This window comes from Mus pahari, chromosome 11 (assembly GCF_900095145.1).
Source record: "Mus pahari chromosome 11, PAHARI_EIJ_v1.1, whole genome shotgun sequence".
Classification (NCBI taxonomy): domain Eukaryota; kingdom Metazoa; phylum Chordata; class Mammalia; order Rodentia; family Muridae; genus Mus; species Mus pahari.
This window is the reverse complement of record NC_034600.1, coordinates 73,062,776-73,085,850: the sequence shown is the minus strand read 5'-3', so window position 1 is coordinate 73,085,850 and position 23,075 is coordinate 73,062,776. Positions and strand designations below refer to the sequence as shown.

The 23,075-nt window shown below is 40.5% G+C and overlaps 1 protein-coding gene across 1 annotated transcript in view; it reads right to left on the bottom strand.

Moving 5' to 3' along the window:
* Dnah5 (dynein axonemal heavy chain 5) overlaps positions 1-23,075 on the bottom strand; it is a 235,205-nt gene that overhangs the window by 10,026 nt on the left and 202,104 nt on the right. Inside the window, exons 70-78 of the mRNA XM_021208310.1 lie at positions 22,353-22,502; positions 17,191-17,436; positions 15,800-16,019; positions 14,341-14,546; positions 13,359-13,562; positions 11,522-11,737; positions 9,649-9,861; positions 4,018-4,170; positions 3,370-3,601 (exon numbers count right to left, since the gene is read on the bottom strand). Of these exons, the coding sequence (XP_021063969.1) occupies positions 3,370-3,601; positions 4,018-4,170; positions 9,649-9,861; positions 11,522-11,737; positions 13,359-13,562; positions 14,341-14,546; positions 15,800-16,019; positions 17,191-17,436; positions 22,353-22,502 (1,840 nt within the window). The remainder of the gene's footprint in view (positions 1-3,369; positions 3,602-4,017; positions 4,171-9,648; positions 9,862-11,521; positions 11,738-13,358; positions 13,563-14,340; positions 14,547-15,799; positions 16,020-17,190; positions 17,437-22,352; positions 22,503-23,075) is intronic.

Sequence of the window (23,075 nt, the reverse complement as noted above, 5' to 3'; positions counted from 1 at the left end):
CTCTGACACCTGTGCATGCTCTCTGACACCTGTGCATGCTCACTGACACCTGTGCATGCTCCCTGACACCTGTGCATGCTCTCTGACACCTGTGCATGCTCACTGACACCTGTGCATGCTCACTGACACCTGTGCATGCTCACTGACACCTGTGCATGCTCTCTGACACCTGTGCATGCTCACTGACACATGAGACACCTATACATGTTCTCTGACACCTGTACATGCTGTCTGACACCTGTGACATCTATACATGCTCTCTGACATCTGTACAGGCTCTCTGACATCTGTACAGGCTCTCTGACATCTGTACAGGCTCTCTGTCACCTGTGACATCTGTACATATTAGATACAAATATACAGAAAGAAGCATAACAGAAAATGGATCGTGTAGATAGCATTTGTTTATAGTATAATAGCTCAAACCAGGAGGCAGAGCATTCCTGTATTCAGTTTCACCTCAGAGTCAAGGTGTTTATTAGGCAGCTCCAATATTGTGCTTCTCTGTGTACACCTAGGGATGATTCCAAACACTGCCATCAGTATTATGGATAAACTTTAATATAAACACCAAATATGAAAGTAATGAGACCTGATGACATTTGCTTCTTGTATCTACTGCAGCCTTTCAAACTGAGCCACAAGAATGGGCATCCTGCCCCAGCTGCCAAGAAAGCCAGAACCTCCTGGGACCCCACAGGGATGACATTAGTTGAAATACCCCACAAATGGGAGAGAGAACCACCTGTCCAGACCATATCCAGAGGTTAGGTATGACCCCCCACTTGAGGTATGGGGCCACCCACCCATCTCCAAATTTTTAACCCAGAATTGCTCCTGTCTAAAACAAATACAGGGACAAAGAGTGGAGCATAGACTGAAGGAAAGGCCATCCAGAAACTGCCCCACCTAGGGATCCATCCCACATGCAGACACCAAACCCAGACACTATTGCTGATGCCAAGAAGTGCTCACTCACAGGAGCCTGATACAGCTGTCTCCTGAGAGGCTCTGCCAGATCCTGACCAATACAGATGCAGATGCTTGCAGCCAACCATTGGACTGAGCACCTGAACCCCAATGGAGTAGTTAGGAGAAGGATTGAAGGAGCTGAAGGGGCCTTATCTGGCATCAGTGGAAGGGGAGGCCCTGGTCCTGTGAAGGCTTGTGTAGAGGAACGCTAGGGCGGTGAGGCGGGAGTGGGTGGGGGGTGGGGGAGCACCCTCATAGAAGCAAGGTAAAGGGGGATGGAATAGGGAGTTTGCAGAGGGGAAACAGAGAAAAGGGGATAACATTTGAAATGTAAATAAATAAAATATCCAATTTAAAAAAGAATGGGCATCCTGTCTGGTCTTTGCTACTGCAGCTTTAACCACAGAGTGACATTTGGCAGATGGCAAGAATCAGGTAGACAGTCACTGATTGGCTGGGTGAGTTTGTGCTATTTTCCCTCTGCCAAGAAAAATCTCTTTAGCTCCAAGCCACACTCCTCCTCGTCCACACCTCAGAATAAGTCCGTCTAACCTAAGCGGTCACTCAGGCTTGTTTCCCTCCGTCTCCTAAGCATTCTGAACACGCCTGCATCATAATGTTTTTCCGATTCTATTTTAGCATTAGTTTTTATTGATTTTGTTCACTAGACTATGTGTCCTTGTGGGCAGTAACTGGTTCATAATTACCTTTGTCTACTAGCATGTATGGTTGCAGCTGATATAATGTTAAACAAGTAGTAAGTGTTTGCTTGGAAATATTTAGGAGTTGTAGAGAAAGCTAAGCAGTTGCTCTCCTTGTAGATCACGATTTCTTCCCTAGCACGGACATGGCAATTTACAACTGTCTATGACCCAGTTGTAGGGCACCCAGACCCTCTTCTGGCTTCTATGGATATCAGGCATGCATGCAAAGCACAAACATACATAAACACAGAACACTCATGCACATAAATAAATATTTAATCCTGGTCTAGTGTCATGCGCCTCTATCTGAGAGTCTGAGAGGACAGACTCGAGAGGCTGAAACAGGAGGATTGCAAATTCCAGATCAACCTTTACCTTGTATGTAGGAGACCCTGAATCTAATCCTCAGGGCGTGTACACACACACACATACACACACACACACACACACACACATACACATACACACACATACACACACACATACACACATGAAAGAAAGAAAAGGAAAGAAAAAAGAAAAGAAAAGAAAAGAAAAGAAAAGAAAAGAAAAGAAAAGAAAAGAAAAGAAAAGAAAAGAAAAGGGTGGTTCACAGCCTTTTCTTTTCTCCCTGAGCCAAGTTTCCCAGTGTGCTACTCATCCATGGCATCAGAATAGCATCAACCTTTAAAGATATATTATCTCTTCCTTTACTTATTCAAAGAAAGATGGACTCATATCATTAAATAACTTCTTCCTGGGGAGCCATCATCATGCCTGTCTCTGGAGCTTATAGCTCATGCTGGCAAAGGAACCCAGTTCCAAGGAGGGAACAGGAGAGAGAGTGGCCAGAAGGTAGCTCGACAGGTGCAGCAAGGCCTCTAGAAAGTGGGAAGCCACCATGGGAAACACTCGGTGTGTGTTTTTAGATTTCTTTTTTTTGTTTTGTTTTGTTTTGTTTTGTTTTGTTTTGTTTTTTCGAGACAGGGTTTCTCTGTATAGCCCTAGCTGTCCTGGAAATCACTTTGTAAACCAGGCTGGCCTCGAACTCAGAAATCCGCCTGCCTCTGCCTCCCAAGTGCTGGGATTAAAGGTGTGCGCCACCACCGCCTTGATAATGTAGAGTAAATGAGTGCTTCCTCGAAATAGTATTATACCTATTAGACACGGCACTTTACATTTAGTTATATGATAAGGCCAAATATCTCCAGACACCCATTTATATTTCACATCCTGACTCGAGCCCACAAACTAGTAGCACTACACTTCTTGGTGAGCCCTTTAATTAGTTAGCTAATTAATTAATTAGAACCAACAACAAACAAACAACACTGTATCGCTCGCCTTACCCCTTCCTCCTGCCCATTCCTCAATACCAGGCCGGGTCTAACAGCTCAGGACGCCCAGTTCCTGTTCTTTTTGTACCACAGTTATCTTATACTTCTTCATTCCGTGTATTGCTTCCTGATCTCATTGGTGGAACTGTATCTATTACGCATATCTGCTTTACCAGGCGGACAAGAATCTACTATTGTCTAAATAATAGCACCCAAGGAAAGGTCTGGAGATTAGTAGGTATTCATTAAGCATAGGTATGAATATGGAGCTGGTTGATATAGTGAAGTCCCTATTGCCTGGTAGCAAAATAATGAGACTACGTATTTATAACATCAGTCAACCCTGTAATACTTTTTGAAGATACAAGACAACTTACTATTGTTTTCTGCAAAAATCCTTATGACAGGCATCAGCTCAAAAAGCACTTTGGGTTTGGATTCAATGAGTTTCATGTTCCTTTTGTCCCAGCCAGCACCCTCAAGATATAAGCCGTAGACATAGACACCTTCTGTAGGAGGAGCAGAAATGTCGTCCTTCATAAATTTGGTGACTTCATTGCAAAGAACCATATTGTCCAAAGCCCATCCTTTGTTGGCTCGAGTTATTTCCTATTCAAGTGAGCAAAAGGACATAGGGAATAATTATAAACTTTTCTTAATAGGAAGAGCAAAATGAAGATCAAGGTATTCCAAATGATCTTCATTCAAAGGAACTACAGTAATATTTAAAGAATTTAAAAGACTCTCTCATTTTAAAAAATGCTCTTGTCCCAATTCAACCATTTGTACTTTAAAGAGGGGAAACTATAAAATCAGATCAACATAGAAATAAATAAATAATAATAAATAAATGCTTGCAGCCTGGGAATAAGTAGCTATATTTATCATCACAACAAGGTAGCTGTTAGAACCAAACAAAGGTAGTCATTCTTTGTCTTATTATATTCTTTAAAACTATCATGAAGTAAGGGAAGGTTGCAGAGAAAAATCACAGTAACACAACAAGCCCCAGTCAGAGTTATTACCTGTCGCATCGCAGTTAAGAATCCCTGTGGGTTAAAGAAACCTGTCATCCAAAAGCAGTGGGGTCTGCCGTTGGAAACCCAGGAGGTGAACTGGCAGTTTCTTTCTAGAAGTTCAGTAAACCAGAAGCCCAGGGTACTAGAAACCCATGATGCCTAAAACACATAACATTAAAACAATCCTTCAATAGCGGTTTGATTTTGCCCTTTAAACTCTGTTCACTTGGGAAAAAACAAACAAGCAACAACTTCATTGTTACAATGCGACTGTCCTTTCCATCTTGAATTTCCACTGAGCTCTGACCCATAAACTTTTCAGGTTATTCGTTCTCCTTCGCATCAATGATGCGAAGACAAGTTAATGATGCGAATTCACAGAGCTGTGAGAGATGACACTATGTCCACCCTCCACCTGTGAATATATTCACCACCAATTCTGAAGAAATAAAAAACATCTGTGGAATAAAATTTAACAGGCTTCCATCATGATCAGGCCCCAGTTTCAATAGATGGTATATAAGACACAGTTTTTATTTGTATAAGTGAACTCATGGCATCGTCAAGATAGGTAAACACTTTAAAATGCACTCTGTGCAATGCATCGCAGAAGCCATTCTCTGTTTATCTTAACGAGGTAAACAACAGTTGTTCCCTTGAGTGTGTGTCTCATTAAGGTGCAGAAAGGGAGACCTCACTTCCTTTACCACCAGCAATTCATTTGTGCCCGCCACTTCTAACTTTCTCCCCGAATTCACTTGAGTCATTTCCTTTATGACAACGGGCATGGATGTCATTAAGGCGGCAGGAGCAGCACTGTGGGGAAGAATCTGCAAATCATAGGTTATAACATTTCACCGTAATTGCAACATTTTCAGTAGGAATGAATGTCGTAATCAACCTGGGTAGGTATCCCACTTGAATTTCAAATATCATTACAATTAATTTGCCTATATTTCAAGAGTCGCTGCAATTCCGCAAACTGATAGTAACATTAATAGAAGAAAAACTGCATAAAATGATCATAATTTAAGAATTAGGTAGCTCATTCTATCCTACCTTTATAGTTGTGTTAGGTAAAAAAGGGGGGGAAGAGAGGGGGTAAAATCACATTTGGTATCAGAGTAAAGGGAATATTATAGGAGAGGCTGCTGCATGCAAAGACTTGTTCAGCTCTAGAACTTCTCTGGGGCTGGCAGGGCTGAGTGAGAAAGCTTAGAGGGAACAAATGTGCAAGGCCGGTCACTTGGAAGGTTCACCATCTGTTGGCAGTGAGAACGGGAAATTCAAGAGGGAAATGTTCCAGGCTTTGCACTGAATTTGTGAAAGCTGAGAAAGAAGGAAAGGGGCTCCGGTCAATGCTGATTCAGTGTTCCTAGGTCATGTGACTCAAGAGATGCACAGAGACATCATCAAATAATGTGGAGAACACACAAGAAGTCCTAATTACCACCCATTGGTCAAGATCTGGGGAAAGATATGTGAGGCTCAACAAGGATAAGCCTTGTGAATGGGAGGGGTGTGTGTGTGTGTGTGTGTGTGTGTGTGGTGTGTGTGTGTGTGTGTGCGCGTGCGTGTGTGTGTGTGTGTGTGTGTGTGTGTGTGTGTGTGTGATTGTACAGGCATGCCTATACCCATGTATGCACTTTCAGAAACCCAAGAAGGAAACTAGGGTGTCTTAGTCTATGCCTCTCCACTCTCCAACTTCCTACCCCAGCAGGCTCCCTTGCTGAACTGGGAGCCTGATGTCTCTCAGGATCTGCCTGGCTACATCCCCTAGTGTTGAGGTTACAGGCATATGAAGCCATGGACGATTTTTAACATGAGTCCTGGAGGTTTCATCTCAGGTCCTCATGCTTGTTTAGCAGGCATGATTACTCACTAATAAAGCACCTGTGTCCTAAACAAATCTTTCCCAAGACACCTCCAGTTTTAACCCCATCAAGATACTTTTCTACTTTACTAAAGAAATACAAGCACCCCAAAAATTCCTTCTCTAAATTGTATCTCTAATTGTATCTTCCTCTACCTTCTCAGTCTGGCCCAACTCTCAACAATCTTGCTCTTCCAGTCCCCTATACTTCATCTTCAGCATCCAGTACCTTGAACAGAGGATACTTCTGGATCCTCCACATCTTCCCTCACCATTGCCTCCTCACTCACTGTACACTGAAGTCAGACTTCTGTAGGACAGACTGCTGCTTTTACTATCTGCTACCTACCTTGCACACCATAGCCCTCAAAACCAAGGCTGTGACAGATCCTCTTGTACTTTCTGCTCTAAACTTGGAAGCATAGTCCACATCCCTACTTAACGATTATCCCCTTGTAGTTATGCGAGCTTGCAGTTACACTCAACAGCTCAAACATTCAGAATACCAGTGGTGATGAGGGAGGTGGAAGTATGGCAGATGATTGTCGTGAAGGTGGCCACACTAAAGGAGAAAGTGGTTCTGGTGGTGGTGGTGGCCACAGTAGGGGTAGTAGAAGCAAATGTGTGGAGATGGTAGTGGTGTTATGCTGTGATGGTGCTGGTGGGAGGACCAGCAGTCATCAGTGATGGTCCAGTCTTGATAATAATAGCCACAAGCACTTACTGGCCACACTCCACAAAGCCTTATAAGCTCGTTGAATTGTCCAATTCATTTAATTTTCACAGAACTGCTAGAAATGACACCGTCATTTCCATCTTACACATATGTAAAGAAAATTGACATGAAACAAACCAACAAACTTATACCAGGCTAAACATGGTCTAAATACAGATATTCTAGCCCAGAATCCACATTCACAGATGCCTATAATTTTATAGTCATTTAGCGATAGCATCCACATTCATAAGTATGATTCATTTAGCATAATACTCTTTCAACTCATGATCATCTCAGCCTTAAGCAGTCCCCAGAGCATACCTCTTTATTCTACTACTTACACAGTCATACTCCATATACAGTCACCACTGAACACCTGTTGCTGGGAGAAATGTGTTTTCTACACTCCTGAAATTTCTTTATTGCCTAAGAGCTCCTTCCACATAACTCTCCTGATAATGCTCCATCCTTACTCTCATACTAACAAAGTAAAAGAACTGATTTGGCTGGAGAGTGTATCAAACCTAGTTTATCAAACAACTCATGTGCTCCCTATGTTTTCTGGACTCCCAAGAGGTTGGGTCCATAGGTTGGGTCCATGGCTTAGAATCCTGATTCGAGGACTATGAGAGGAAGATATGGGACCTGACCAGAACATCCACACTTAGTCTTTCTTGCCCAACTCATCTGCTCTCTGCTGTGATAGATTCAGAGTCCCTACATCCCAGGGAGTGCAGCATTTAAAAGGCAGAGTCTCCATTAGGTTCTCACAGGGTAATTTGGTGGAGCAAAGGGCCCACTCAAACTCTGAGACACATCCCAAAGTGGGCAACTGCTGATATGACAGCATCTCCTAAAATAACTGAAAATATGTTTAGTGTGTCATATGTGGGCAGCAGGTTTTAGGAGCATCAGTGGCCTTTCAGGAAATATACGGATTCTTCTTAGGGAGCCTCCTAGCTCTGTCTGTCTCATTAGGACTAAACTATCTGCAGGAAACACAGTTTGCTCAGTAGGTTTTAGAGGAGAAGTTGAAGGTTGCAGTGCTGTTTGTAGATCAACCTGTCTAATCTTAGGTTCTATTCTAAGAAACTCTCTTCTCAGCAGATATGCATCTTCTCGAACAGTAGCCTTTTCAGCAAATGTTCTACAATCTCGCTACTCTGTGTTGACCTCCTTTGTGAAACCAGGTAGGAAAAAAAAAAAAAGCTAAATATTTAATCTCCAAAATCTGATCTATACCATCCTCAAAACTCTCATTTCCACATTCCATTCTCTAACCATAAGCTGCCAATTAAAGAATCTGTGCAATGTGAGGTGATGATGCTCAACCCTAGAGTTATAGACTATCTAGCAAAAACCTCAGTACCACACATGAGAAACCCTATTTCAAGTTCATGGTCAGAAGAATCCAATAGACTCCCAAAACAATATAAGCTATGCCTATGCATTTGAGCGTCTCCCAGAATTCAAACCTAAGGCTTTATTGCTGAAGACATAAAGGACTTCTGATGCAGGACTTGAAGTAATGGATCAGAACCTGATCTGGAAGCTTCTGAGAACTCACTCCTGTACAAACTGCCAAGGGCAGGGTACCACTCAGGAGCCCTACTCAGATGTAAGACCTATGAACCACAACAATGACTGAACTGACATTTCTAGTGTGGTGAAACAGTGGCCTATCCATCTTGGGGGTAACCAACAGCTGCCTAATTGAGTTTAAGGCCTGATCAACAGGAAGAAAATCATTTGTGATACTATAAAGTCAACCAGCTTACCTGGAGAGGACAGACACCTGTAAAGAAAACCTACTGATGCCACAATATAAACTTCTAACACAATATTACTGCACTGTAAATACCTACTCTTATACCCAGGGATGGGCTTATCTCTCGAAGAGAAGTTTGTTTTTTGCAGGAAAAAATAAAAAGATCATTACCGAAAGCCATAGCTGATCAAAATGCAGAAGACAGAAAGCCATGGGATGCTCATTCCCATCCACAACACAATTCCTGCATCTAAGGCTCAGAGAGCATCAGAGAAGATGGAAGCAGAAAGACTGGAAGAGACAGAGGATAAGGAAGCCTGCCATGAGATTGTGCCTTCTAGCTAGGACAAGGAAGCTGTATCATCAAGCCTCAACTCTATGGCAGCCTAAACAAGACCGGCACAATTTCAACAACAGTTCATTTCCCAACATGCATGAAGAAATCTCATGTGGCTCTACTCCTGGATAATGACCTGTAAGTGATTAACACCTGCTGAGAGAAAGTAAGTCCTTACAAGAGATGAGCCCCTGATTGGTTATGTAATACCTAGTGATCAACCCTGGAACCATATATATTACCCAACAATGCCAGAGTCAGCAGATTGGATTTTTACTTTTTTATTAGATATTTTCTTCATTTACATTTCAAATGCTATCCAAAAAGTCCCCTGTACTTTCCCACTGCCCTCCTCCCCAACCCACCCACTCCTGCTTCCAGGCCCTGGCATTCCCCTGTATGGGGACATATAATCTTCACAAGACCAAGGGCCTCTCCTCCCAATGACTAGGCCATCTTAGCAGATTGTATTTTTATATTTATTCATTCACATGTACATATGATACCAGTGGCTAAAGAAGAGGTAAATCGGGGAACAGGATATGGATGTCTGGGAAGAGCAGAAGGGAAGAGTATGATGTAATTATATTTTAAGTAAATTTTAAAATAATAAATAAGGGAAGAGATGGACCAGGGATTAATAGTACTTGCTGCTCTTATGGAGAACCTGGGTTCAGTTTCTAGCATCCACATTTGGTGGCTTGCAACTGCCTGTAACTCCATATAAAAGGTATCTAATGCCTTACTGTGACTCTGTGGGCACTTGTACATATGTGAAGCACATATTTATATTTCAGCACACATATCCACAAAAACTAAATGATTTTAAAAGCAATTTTGAGGACAGGAGAAGCACCACTAAGCATCACTAAGTGTAAGGATCATGTAAGTCTTTGGTGCAGTTATAGCCACTCACAAAGAAAGCGCAGGACTGTTCTGACCTTTTTCCACCGAGCAGGGATTCTGGCATCAAACATGCAATCCAGAGCATCTCGTAGATTTTCGCTCATGATAATGGTGCCATCAACAGCTAGTTTCAGCTCAGTCAGGGTGCTACGGACAAGGCTGAGTACCCTCTGCATCCTGTCAATCTCCTGCCTGAGGAAAATGTTCATGGGCTGGAATGGTCCCATCTTCTGCAATCTCTCCTTCACCTTCCATGGAGACATTCAAAGTACACAACAGGAATTAGATTGCTATCATGAGAGAATAGGATTGTTCTCAGGGCCCTCTAAATAAGCCCTGCTTTTTACAATGCCACAAATGATATGGTTTTAGTTTTTCTTAATATGCAAAATAAAGATGATATAAGAAAACAAATATCTTGTATATGACCAGCCCAAATTTCAGAACATGCGTGAAAGAACAGGAAGCCATTAATTCAAAGAAGCATGTAAAATGTATATAGCTACAAGCATTTTATCAAATAAACTTACTGGGAATTATTTATTCCCTGCCAATATGACATATATGTAAGTATATGCAGTGAGCATGCATATAGACACAACCACTCTCCAGGTTGTCTCAAATAACTAGGCATCCATTTTTAAAGCGCTCTGTTTTCCTCTATCAGCACAGATACCCATTTATTGTTTTCTATTTTATAGGCATTTATTGAGAAACTTCTGTATAACAGATAGTGTGTTAGGCTGGACTATTTTATGCTGGAGTGGTTCTAACAATTTCTGCAAAAAAAAAAAAAAAAAAAGTCCTCAAAAATCTAGTTACCATGTTCTGTTACATAATTATTCTACTTTAGATATTTTAATTGCTTCATAAATATTTTAACCTCTGGTAGATGCAATGACCTCTCTTCCAGCACTGTAATGAAAAGGCCTTATGAAAGCTGATAACAGCATTGATTTTCTCCAAGCGAGCGATCAGAGATTCTTCCAGGGAAATTATTCTCTTGACAAGGGGCCCTTGAGCTCAGTATCCGTAGACAAAATTGTCTGCTTGGTAGGAACAACAGGATGTGGAAGCCATTTGTGTGTTGCTAGGAGCTGTGTCATGAGTTTCTTAGACCATATGGAAAATAAGTCACAGTTTTATCAAAGATTTATAAACCGTATCACAGTAAATTTTCTCAAAACATGCATTAAATGCTAAAACATTAATTTTTGCAGTCATAAATTGCTTAGAAGCTATTTGCATACTGAAAGGATCAATTTTCAAAGTTAGTTATATGAAAAACCAGCAGAGAGGTGACATTGGTAAATGCAGCCTCTGCAGTTGACAGAGGAACACACTAGCCATTGCCCTAAGTGGCCAGAGAGTTGTTTTATGGGTTTTGTTTATGGGTTATGTGTGTGTGTTTGTTGGGGTTGATTACAAGGGTGAAGAGCAGATATGGAAAGATTAGGAAATGAGTGGTGTTGGGGGTGCATGATGCGAAATTCCCAAAGAGTCAATAAAAAAAAGTAGTCTTTATGAAGTTAAGAAGCCCTGCATTTTAAGCTGTGCACTAAGTTACACACACACATACACACACACACACACACACACACACACACACACGTACACATACTCAAATATACATATACAAACATGTACACATGATAACTTGTCCTTCACTCTGACAATACAGTGCTTTTATCTAAACCATTGCATTGTCAAGTACCTCAAAGAATGCTCTATAATCCAGTTATACAAAAACCAGTTAGCAATAAGCATTGACATTCATGTCAGTTTCTCCATGGTTTTTTATTGGTGGCTCTTCTGGGATCTCCTTTGGTTCTCACATTTTGTTCAATTTCCTTTCCCCACACTCCCCCATAGACAGCCAAGACTGAAATGTGGATCTCATGGACTCACTTCAAAAGGACTATAATCTTCTGGAAGCTTCTCCAACATATCATCAGCCAGGCGAGCCACCACAGCTTCCCGTGTCTCGTCCCCTCCACCGGAGCTGTCCTTGGGCTGGATGCCCAGGATAGTGTCCAGCACATCCTTGGCCAGCTTGCTCTGGTAAGTAATGTCAGCATTGGGGTGAAGCCCAAACACCTCTGGGCTGTCATAGGCAGGTAAGCTCTGAGGGAAAAAATAGATAGATAGATAGATAGATAGATAGATAGATAGATAGATAGATAGATAGATAGATAGATAAAACATACACTACTAGCATGTACATAAATCAAACTATGGAGCAAGAAAAATAAAAATGTTTTAACTAAGATAACCATTCTACTTATGTCTCACTTTTGACTGGCTATAAACCCCAAACTCTCAATAACTTATCCACAAACCCAAAAGGAAAACTCATAACATGAAGAAACACAAAACAGACTGAATCAAACTTTTAACTGGGGACCCCACTTTCTTATATGATATGTGAGATATGAAGGGAATTTTTTGACTAGTCTAATTAAAGTCATTTAAAATAAAGTTTGTATAATGAATGGCTATTGTATCGTTACAAGTAGAAGGAAATGAAAGTTTTTTTGCATAGGTCAAATAAGACTGGGTGCAGAAACTGTTCTGTCCTAGGGAGAAAAATGGAGACAGGGAAAAGGGAAATATTCAAAACATAACAGGGAAATAGAGTGATGGAGACTGAGACATAGCTGGAGCAGAACAATCAAGCAGGGAGTTTCAGCAGCCACTGGGAAAGAGAAATTATACCTACAAACTGACAGATATTTCCATGTGTGAATCTCACCCTTAACTTTATTATCCTATCACCAGTCTCCCTCCCTTCCTCTGACTTATGTTATTCCTTTCACACACCTTCTTATGAGCAACCTCAGTCTCAATGTGAAATGAGGTCTATATTTAGAAACACAGGTATCCTTAAATTTATAATGTGTCTGACACTTCTCTATTTGTTGCTAATGATTTTAAGACACACACTACAGGAAGGCAAATTTTATTTGTTGATTTGAATTAATAAAAGCACAGTGGTGATAATATATGATAAACTCATTACATTTATATATCAAAGCCCATGAATATGCTGATAAATGCATCCCTTCGGGGTGCTAGGCTTTAGTTTGTTTGTGCAGAAATAAATCTGAGACAGAGACCAAAGCAACTGCTAAATCACGATCTAATACATTCAAGAGATGGAATGTAGATACCTTCAACATTAGATATTGTACCCTTACATATTCCTGACTGGCCTATCAAAATATACATTACTCCATGTTAGAGCAGCACTCCTCAGGCAGAGACAATTTTTCCACCAAGGATCACTTGGCAACACCCTAGAGACATTTACTGACGAAGGGGATCTGCTGACATTTAGTAGACAGAGGCCACAGACTATGCAAGACATCCTACAACACACAAGAAAGAGTAACCTGGCCGTAAATGCCAATGCTACTGGAGTTAAGAAATTCTGTTGGAGAACCCTACATGACCTATACAGATCCCCTTCTGACATCTGCCCAATCTATCATCTCGCCAAAGAAAATGCACCCTCAAGCCATTAAAACATATGGAATATGCAGAAGAAATCCACACGAGATTCATCTGAGAGCAAAGCTAAGCGGGATAATCAAGAGGTTATAAAAATATAACAAAAGCAGAAGCCTTTGCTTATTCCGTCATTACAATTAATTATAAAACCAGGAGGAACAGTGTGAATAAATTTTGTAAGGGTCAAAGAGCTTCAAGGATTTGTTCTAGAGTTAAGATACCGAAGCAAACAAACCTGAATGTACTGAAGATAGCCATCCACCGTACTGCATTTTGGAATGTTGTATCCGTGGTAAAAGGTGAAATCTGGTCCAAACATGTTTTCGCTGAACCAAACCTTTGCAAACGTGTTCAACAACCTCTTGTCATAGTCATCAGTGACTCTGCCTCCATACTGAATTTCTCCTATCATGTAGCGGACAGTGGTCCAGGATACTCCCTGGGAGCACAAAACAATTTTGCATCATTATGTGTTCACCATCAAAGTCTGCAACACAGTCATTCTTCTTAAGTAATTTCAAGATACAGTGCAAAAAAAAAAAAAAAAAAACCCTCAAACAAGCCGAAGTGAAGGTTTCCTCCAAGGTCACGTTCATTACTTCAAGTACATTCTTGTGAGCAATTCGTGTGTTCACACTTCAGTGTTTTTAAAGTTTACTTTTAATCATTTGTTTCTATGTTAAATTATGTATGTGCATATGTCTTGATTGTAGGATATACATGTATGAGTGCAGGTACTGGAGGAGACCAGAAAAGGGTAGATTCTTCTGGAGCTGGAGTTATGGGCAGTTATGAGTCACCTGACAAGCGAGGAACTAAACTTGAAGCTTTTGCAAGAGCAGTATGTTTTTAACTATTGAGTCATCTTGTCAGTCCCTAAAAATGTACCTTTTGAAAATACTTAGATAGAAAAAAAAAATCAAAGATAATCTAAACGCTTGACTTTTAGAGCTTTCTTCTCCTTCACCCCAAACCCCATCCCTGCCACTGGTCCTTTAAGGCCATCTTATGGACTGTGTGAAGTAAATGGATAATAAATATACTTCCTTTTTTTTTTATTCCTAAACTCAAGAAGCGATCGTGACCCAAGTGTACATGCCTTTAAAAAGACCCTACGGGCTTATCAAACCCTCATAATGATTTGCCTCCAGTGTGTGAAGCTGGCTGCATCTGTGTTCAGTACGCATCATGGTGTGAAGGAGAGGGCAGAACAATACCTTCTTGACATCCATATCATCCAGGTGGTTTTGAATGAACTGTACTGTGGCATTGAAGTCTGCTTGGTTAAATTCGTAGGGGATATTCCACCCTAGGGGACCGAACTTGCGCCTCTCCTGGACAGTAGAGTGTAGGAAGGCCACAGCATACAGCATGGGCTTCCACTGGGCCCCCACACTCACATCCAGTAGGTCCTGGCTCACACCTGTCATGGTCAGAGAAGAACATAGTCATCTCTCAATCACTTTCATTTGTTATTCTCTTTATAAGGATCAAGTCACAGTTATTTTGCACTACTTTTCTTCCATGAGTGTGGTAATTATTACTTGAATTTGGCCTGTTTAGAGATCATTTATCTTGGAAGCATCTCCTAAAGGCCTAGGTCATGGGGAAGGTCGATAATGTAAGACAAGTTCTTACCAATACACCAGAACACTACAAAGATAAAATAGAGATAAAAGAAAAATGGCTATAAAGTAAATGCTATTATTATCATTATGAATTAATATTAACTATATTAATGCCTGAGATATATACAAGGAGCACACACTTAATTTAAAATTAGTTAAAATAATGTATGCAAAAGTTTGTTTCAATTTAAGTACATGCCCCCAAATAATTATTAAACATTAATAAATTATATTGAGCACATCGATTTCTATTGCTATTATCTTTCAAGATTTATTATCCCATTATCTTATAGATTGGCACGATTTGACTCTTAGTAGCAACTCCCTTAAGCATATCTGTGGTTTTTAATTGGAATATAATCACGTTTTTATTATCATTGTTGTTGCTATTATTATTAAAATTTTCCACCAATTTTATTCTCCTAGATGGCTTTTATTGACCCTACTATGTAACTCCTGATTCTCCTGCCTGAGTCTGCCACATGGTCCATATTCCAGCATTGTCTGGTTCTCAACTTATCTGATGCTGTGACATGGACCAGGCCACACTTTTAACTCAGACCTTTCTTTAGGAAGAGTCTGTACCACTACATTAATTCATGTGTGGAGTAGAGACCACAAACAAGGAAGCTGTCAACATATGATGTTAAAACAGAAAGGTCAGTGTCTGGCACAGGCACTGTGGTACAATATTGAAAACACTGAAAAATTGAAGGAAGAAAATCATTGCCTCAATTCATATCATTTGCCACTCTATCGGGTAAAGGAAGAATACTATTTGCTAATTCTGCTTTGATAGGTTTTTTTTTAAGATTTATTTACTTATTTATTTTATGTATATGAATACACTGTAGCTGTCTTCAGATACATCAGAAGAGGGCATCAGATAGCTGTGAGCCACCATGTCATTGCTAGGAATTGAACTCAGGACCTTTAGAAGAGCAGTCAGTGCTCTTAACCGCTGAACCATCTCTCCAGCCCTTATAGTTTCTTTAAGAAAATAGTATGTGTGCAAATCCTGCAGACACAGAAGCATCCCCCAGCTCACCACCGTATGTCCTTCTCAGTCCTGCCCGGAGGCCCTGAGGCGGCTCATTGGCAAACTTGATGGACATCTGAAGAAGAGTGATGGGGAACTGCTTGTGAACCTCGGTGGTGATCCACAGGCGGAAAGTGTCATGCACAGTCTCTGTTTCTGTAATTACATCCATGAGCTCATCCAGGAAGTCAAGTCCCAGGTGGCAGTTCTGTAGAAGTACCCATCCTCCCTAAGAAATACCAGCAATGGGTGGAAGTTAGGCTACTTCCCTTCACCTGGAGATTTCAGTACAACGTTGCCTAGAAATTAAATCATTAAATTTTAAAACAGAAGCATAGTAACCACTTTAAACTAATCTAGGCCAACTCTAAGAGTTCAATAATCCTTCCTTGAGATCTACAATGTGTTTGTAAGTATTGTGGCGTACATTTGTCTCACAGCACACTGTCATGCCAATAGACATAATGATTCTTTAGCACGGTCATGGCAATACCCAAAGTCAAAAACAGAGAGAGGTAATACAACTTACAAGTAAAGCTAAGGCTGGGCGGTGGTGGTGCATGCCTTTAATCCCAGCACTTGGGAGGCAGAGGCAGGCAGATTTCTGAGTTTAAGGCCATCCTGGTCTNCAAAGTGAGTTTCAGGACATCCAGGGCTATACAGAGAAACCCTATCTCAAAAAAATAAAATAAAATAAAATAAAATAAAATAAAATAAAATAAAATAAAACAAGTAAAGCTAAGCTCAGCAGTTTAAGGCATGATCCCAAATATAAAGACAGTGATGCAATATTGATGACATGTACACAGACTCTAGAAAACTGAATCCTGGGCTACACTTGGGGTATCCTGGAATGAAGTGCACTTCTGGGAGCAGCCAGGAATAGTACAAGGACCAAAAAAGCAAGGCACCTGCCCTGTACTGAGAGGAGGGGCCAACCAGAGGAAAAAAAATCTATCTCCTAGTGTCCTCCCATCTGTCCAGGGAAAGATGAGAAGCTTGCTCTCTAGCAGGCAAACCAGACAGGGTGTGGACTGCAGACCCAGCCCCTGTAAAACAGCTCCCACTGAAAATACTTAAAAGAATGTGTGTCTACAGGATTTTGACGGTTGTTCACTCCCTTCTAGATTCTCAGAATAATGGTAACCAGATATATACCCTCTAGAATATGACAGAAACTTCTACTTGAATCTAATTACTTTTAAATCAAGAGCCTTAAAATAGTAACTCTTAATTTTTGTTATTCTATAACTGTTAAGGAGATTCTCTACATAGACCAACCCAGTCAAATTTGGGGATTATGAAATAATTTCCCAAGTATCTAATCTATGAGATTTAAATAAAATCATCTACAGCATCCATAATACAATCTCGAGGTGCATCTAGACATTCGGTCTTACATTTGCCATGGTCTGGTGCAACAGCTTCCTCGCATGGACCTCCTGGCCCTGGCCCATGGACACATAGCGTGTTTCTATTTTTAGTCTCTTTCCCAAAGCAATGATGGAATCTGTGGGGTCAGAGCCCATGGACAGGAGGCAGATGAGTGGTGTCCGTGGGTCAGATTCCTCCCATGTCTTTTCCAAGTCCAGGATAACTCCCTCTGCATAGTTTTCTCCCATGGAGTCCATGATGTACTTGCGAGCCTGCCAAAAGTAGCACAAAAATCAACAAAAGCTCCTTTATGTATTGCTATAAAGTGTGGCTTCTGCAGATTCGCTCAAGGATATTCATCTGAACTGCCACAGAAACAGGATAGAGGTTTCTTTTCCTGGTATTCATTTGTTGTTTGATTATATTTCAATGCTATACTCATAGAATGTGTTACTTGCTAGACAAAAATCAGATAGTTAGAATGTCAGAAGCTGAGCTGAATGACCCTGAGTCCTATTTTAACATACTATTATTTCTTTCTCTGTAAAAAAGTTTTGGAAACTTTATTATAAAGGATGTTAACCCTAATTGCACATAGCTCAACAGTATAATACTTGAAATGTAATGAGTATTTACCAAATAGATGATCTTTGAATAACTGTTTGTTATGCTTATGAGGTAGTGAATTAACTAATTTGTTAGTTCATTTTTAAAAGATTTACTTGACAACCTGTCTGTTCATAATTTCATAAGCAGCATTTTCCATGGTGGTGGTGGTGGTGGTGTGTGTGTGTGGGGGGGTGATTCTGTCTTTCTTCTATTAATCTTGTTTGAAATTTTAATGAAATCCTTGTTCATAAGACCAATATTTAACTCCATTCTCTCCATAAGAAATGCCTGGTATTCTCTTTCTAAAAAGGTCAAAGAGTAATTTTTTTCAAATACCGATTTATGTGTGACCCTTAACCCCTATCCTGTCCCTCACAATAACTGGGTTGTCCCCTCAAAATAAATACTATCCTCCCATTCTGTTGTCTTCTCATAACTCAAGTTTGTAATATCCACATGTTCCCACAGGGAGATTCCACAGATCACTCTTTCTCATATAACAAGCAGAACCCTATGTGTTAGCATATTAACTTTACCTCCCTAGGAGGCACAGATGAGTCTGCTCAATCCCAGAGGACTGCACAGGGAGCTTGCCTTGCTCTGAGGCTTCCGATAGACCTAAGCTGAGAGGATAACAAGAATGAATGGTGACCAGCTTCCCAGGGGTAAGCTCAGAGACCTGGGCTGCAAAGTCATTCTGAGAATGAAGTCCAAGGTGTTAATGATGAGAGGGGAGTTATGAAAACTAAACTCAGGATACCTTCAAATCAAAGATGGCCTAATGAGCCTACCAGCTCCTGCGTGCAGGTCATGACAAGGGAGCCTGGTGGCCTTTGAAGACATCTAGCATCTTCATAAGAGCAGAAACGAGTGCCAGCTAAGACAGTACAATTGAATACCCAGAATGTTCTACTTTGGATTTTTCCTTCTGGATAACTTTATCCCTCACATGAGAAACTGAAATATGGTGTGAAATATTCATCATCTGCACATGGGAAACAGGCACTAGGTCCACATTCCCCAAACTCACAGATGATCATTGAGAAAGCACTGGACCACTGAACTGTGATCCTCTCTCCCAGCATCTCAGCTCCCACCCTGCCCTATTACAAAACATAATGTCCAGTTTACCACCAATGCAAGGTTTAAAACATGCTGATTTGGTATAACACACAGTCTTCTTGCTTTGACAACTATCGTTAAATGATGATGGGAAGACACAGCTTGCCTGGCTTCTTAGGGGGCTGTGAAGTTTCTTGTCAGAGCCCTGCTTTGCTAGTTAGACCAGTAGTGATTAAATGACCAGTCAGGACTTGTGCCTGTCGGTCCTAGAAATGGTCACCCATTCAGACATTCCTCCCTTTGCAGATTTTAGTAGTTGAGAGATATTCTGAAGAAATGATGGTCCATCCAATTCAGTTTGAGATATAATATGCCATAATATCTCTCACAATGTGTTCTAAATTGGCAAAATCGAGTGTGAGAGTCTCTAACTTTATTCTAAATGCCCACATCTTTTTCTGCATCCTTCTGGCAAGTATTTTAAAAGTTTGCTTATCATGTCCAATGATATCATCAAAAATATATTCTATGTATACTCTTGGGGACACTAAAGAGCTGCAGTCAGGAAGTAATTCAAAGACTAGGCATTCCACAGTTGCAGTTGCTGCCCAAGCACAAGGACCTGCCATCACTGCAACTCCTTATAGTGTGCTTCACATACACTCAAAGCTCAAATGTTTTCTATTTTAAGCTAATGGGGTACTCAATACCCCCAAAACCTCCAAACAATTCCACATGGACCCAATACACTGCCATACAAGCCAATAAAATACAGTAGGGGTCAGATGGCAAAGCGTTGAAGCTTTTTTGGGTATATGGTCTCTGTTGCAATTATTTAACCCATCTGTTGTACCACAAAAGCACCTTGATATAATACATAAACAAAAAAGACATGACTTTGTTCCAGTAACTTCACAGCCTGATTTGAGTGGTCCATAATGTGCACATATAATAAAATCCCATAAACATATACAATCATTTGATAATTATGATGGAATAAAAATTTAAAGCATCAAACTGTGATTCAATTGTTGCATAATTTTTAACATCATGAAATATCTTATTTTCTGGCATTAATAATATATAAGTTATGCTTAGTTCACAAGTTATCTGAGGCACATTGATCAATTTTGTTCAGGACGCTGAGACATCATTTTATAACTCCTTGATAAAGAAAGCTATTTTACTTAGAATGGAAATCGTGATGGATTTTTTTAAATAAAATTCTCGTTCCTAGGAAAGAGAGATATTCTTGGGATCACAACCACAGTTTCTAATTGGCTTCAAGTCCAGAGGCTGCAGTTCATTGTGTGTTGTAAGCCTCCAAAACAAAACTACATGTGTGAGGAAGAACAAATACCTTTACCTCCATAGCTTCAGTATAATATACACATTATCACATTGGACAAACAGGCATAACTGAGTCTTCCTGTGCCCATAAGTCCCCATCTTACAAAAAATATAAAACTTGGTTTGCCACCTCCTCCTGTGTCTAAGGATGTGTGTCAGATGGCCCTACAGAGCAGTGACAGAATGACCCTGCCTTTGGGACTCATACTTCGCCTCAGAAATAGACATAGAATGACCAAGTAATAGTGAATAAACCACATCCCTGAGAGGATTGCAACAACAAAACCAGTTAATATCTCAGAAATACACCAGAGCACGCATCCTAACAAAGGAGCATTTAAGCAAAGCGCAGAGGCAAAAGAAAGTCATTCATGCCGTGAACACATGTGCAGGAATTTTGGAGCAAACAAGAATAAGTTGTCTCATGTGCATGGAGGACATCCAGTATAATTTGTGTAAGTGACGATTCGGTGCGGGCCAGCCTGGCTCCTGCACAGCCTGCCAACCCATAAAACCTTAACACCTCATTGGCACAAGTAAATATACGGGCTACATTTTTCACAGGTGACTCCATCCAAATCCAAAGAACATTGTGTTCCATCTGGTCTCAATTTAACAGGCTCAAGTTTGGAATAAGGGCAGGGAAATTAACTCAGAAGCTACCTCATATCGACTGACCTTCCTTGGTGGCGTGTTTTTTAGACATCACTGTGTATACAGCATTAGAAACCTTCTAACACTGTGGTATTCTTACAGCCAACACACCTGACATCCCCTGCTGTGGAACATCACAGCAGACAAAATGAAGAGCATCATTTGTAACCCTATACTGCTGATAAGTAATGGGGACCAAGTGTATCCACTTTGTAGAACTTATCTAGTCATAAATTTTAAAAGGACTCATACAGATACAAGTTCTAGAGGGTATAACATATTTCCAGAGGACCATCTAGATTTTATTTAGGAATTGAGTGGGTTTGTAAGGGCCGTGGGAATCCACTGGGGGACTTGGAAAGCTGATAATGGAATGTCCTCGTCATTTATTTTAAAAAAGAATGCATCAGAGTTGGCAAGAAGATACAAAGTGTGAATAGCAAAGAAGCCACACTGGTGGCCCCCCTGAGGATGGCAAAGCCTTACAAAGATGGAGACATTAAGGAACAATCGCAGGCTTTCAGTTTAACTTTGACACTAAATGGTTTCTGGGGGAAAAGAGGATGGAGGTAACCAGCTCTACCTGTACCTTTTCTCCCACACTGCCTTTAAAAAGGCAACTATTCAACCATCCATTAGGGCAGAGTGAAAATAATACAGTTGGCAGGGGAAAGTGTCACAGGGCAATCTCAGTGCCTTACGTGGCCAAACTTATTTTCCTTTTCTTAATAAGTCTTTGGATCTAGCTGATCATATGATCCGTGGTACCTGAGCCGAGTTGTTCACTCTGTAACATTCCCTGCAGACACTAAGGTAAATACAGAGTCCCGCAGGTTTTACTCTATGATTGCCTTATGAAAGCCATTAAGAAGTCTACCTGTGCTGAATTCTAAAGATTTAATCGGGGAAACAAGACCTGTGCCGTTTTAGTGGGTGAATGCCTGTGATGTAAGACCAGTATATAAATAGTCTTGGAGAAGATGAGGCTTTGGGAAGAAAGATTCACACTTCGGCCATGTGCAGAATTCAGTTTTAGGGCAACCTGATTCCTCTCACCTAGAGCTGTGGCGTTATCTAGGGATGAGCCGTGTCTGTCCTGCTAGATGGCTCTCTCACTGCTCCCGTGGTTTTTCTTTCTCCCACAAAAGCTGATTTACAGCTAGGAAAGTAGAGCAGCTATATCATTTCTGGGTTATTATAAAATGATACATGAGAATAATACATTGTGTTTATGTTATTCATACATGCCAAGCTCAGAATCATGAATTTTCTCATTTGCTTTTGTTTTACCACCAGGACCAAAGGGGTTTAATAAATCACTTAGAGAAGTGTGCACCTCAGTACTTCATTTGCCGTTTGCCTCTCCATTTATCACATTTGTCTCACTAGAAAATTGCTTAGAAGCCCACAAGGAAATTCTGGTTGATAATCACATTCAAAATACTTCTTTAAGTTTAAAGGAAAATTCTCCTTTAGAACCTTCTCTGTTGTTTCCTTTTAATGCATCCTTTACCTGGGCAATGGTTCTGTCGGGACACCAGGACCTAATCAGAAGGAGGCGTCTGAAGCAGTCGAGAGATTTATCGTAGGCGTTTGGAAGTGGCTCCTCTTCCGGGCTTTCTTTGTCAAACCAAACTCTCCACATCTTTTCATTCCTTGATATCTGAAAACGCCATGGGTTAAGAAGTGTGTCATGTCACACAAAAGTCTTTCAGTGATTTTTCATGGGCATTTTCGATCAAACTTTCTAGGCATGTGTAAGCTATATGCTTTCACTATTTTTAAGCTTTATATCCTAGGAACAAAATGTATGACTATATAAGATCACAGACCACTTATTCCCAAATCAGTCTAGGTGAGTACCAGTCTACAGCTAGCTGCCAAAGGAGGAAGAGTCCTGAAATACTTGATTTCACCTCTGCCTTTACAGTAATAAATTTACAGGGAAAGAAAAATCAATGGAGCCTCATTTTCATTATCTCGAGGAAATCTTATTTGCTCCATAAAAATCCTCTTATAACCAAGCCCCACTCATTCATATTTCCTCATTTCCTACAACCACTTTTGACACAAAGGAAGACACTTAATACATATTTGTTATTGAATAAACAAGTTTGGGATCAATATTCTATTGATCTAAAGTAATCTGAGATATTACATTTAATATCATCATCACACAGATGATCAGAGACCTACTCCTTGCGGGCAATTGGCAAAGCACACGGAGCATTACCCT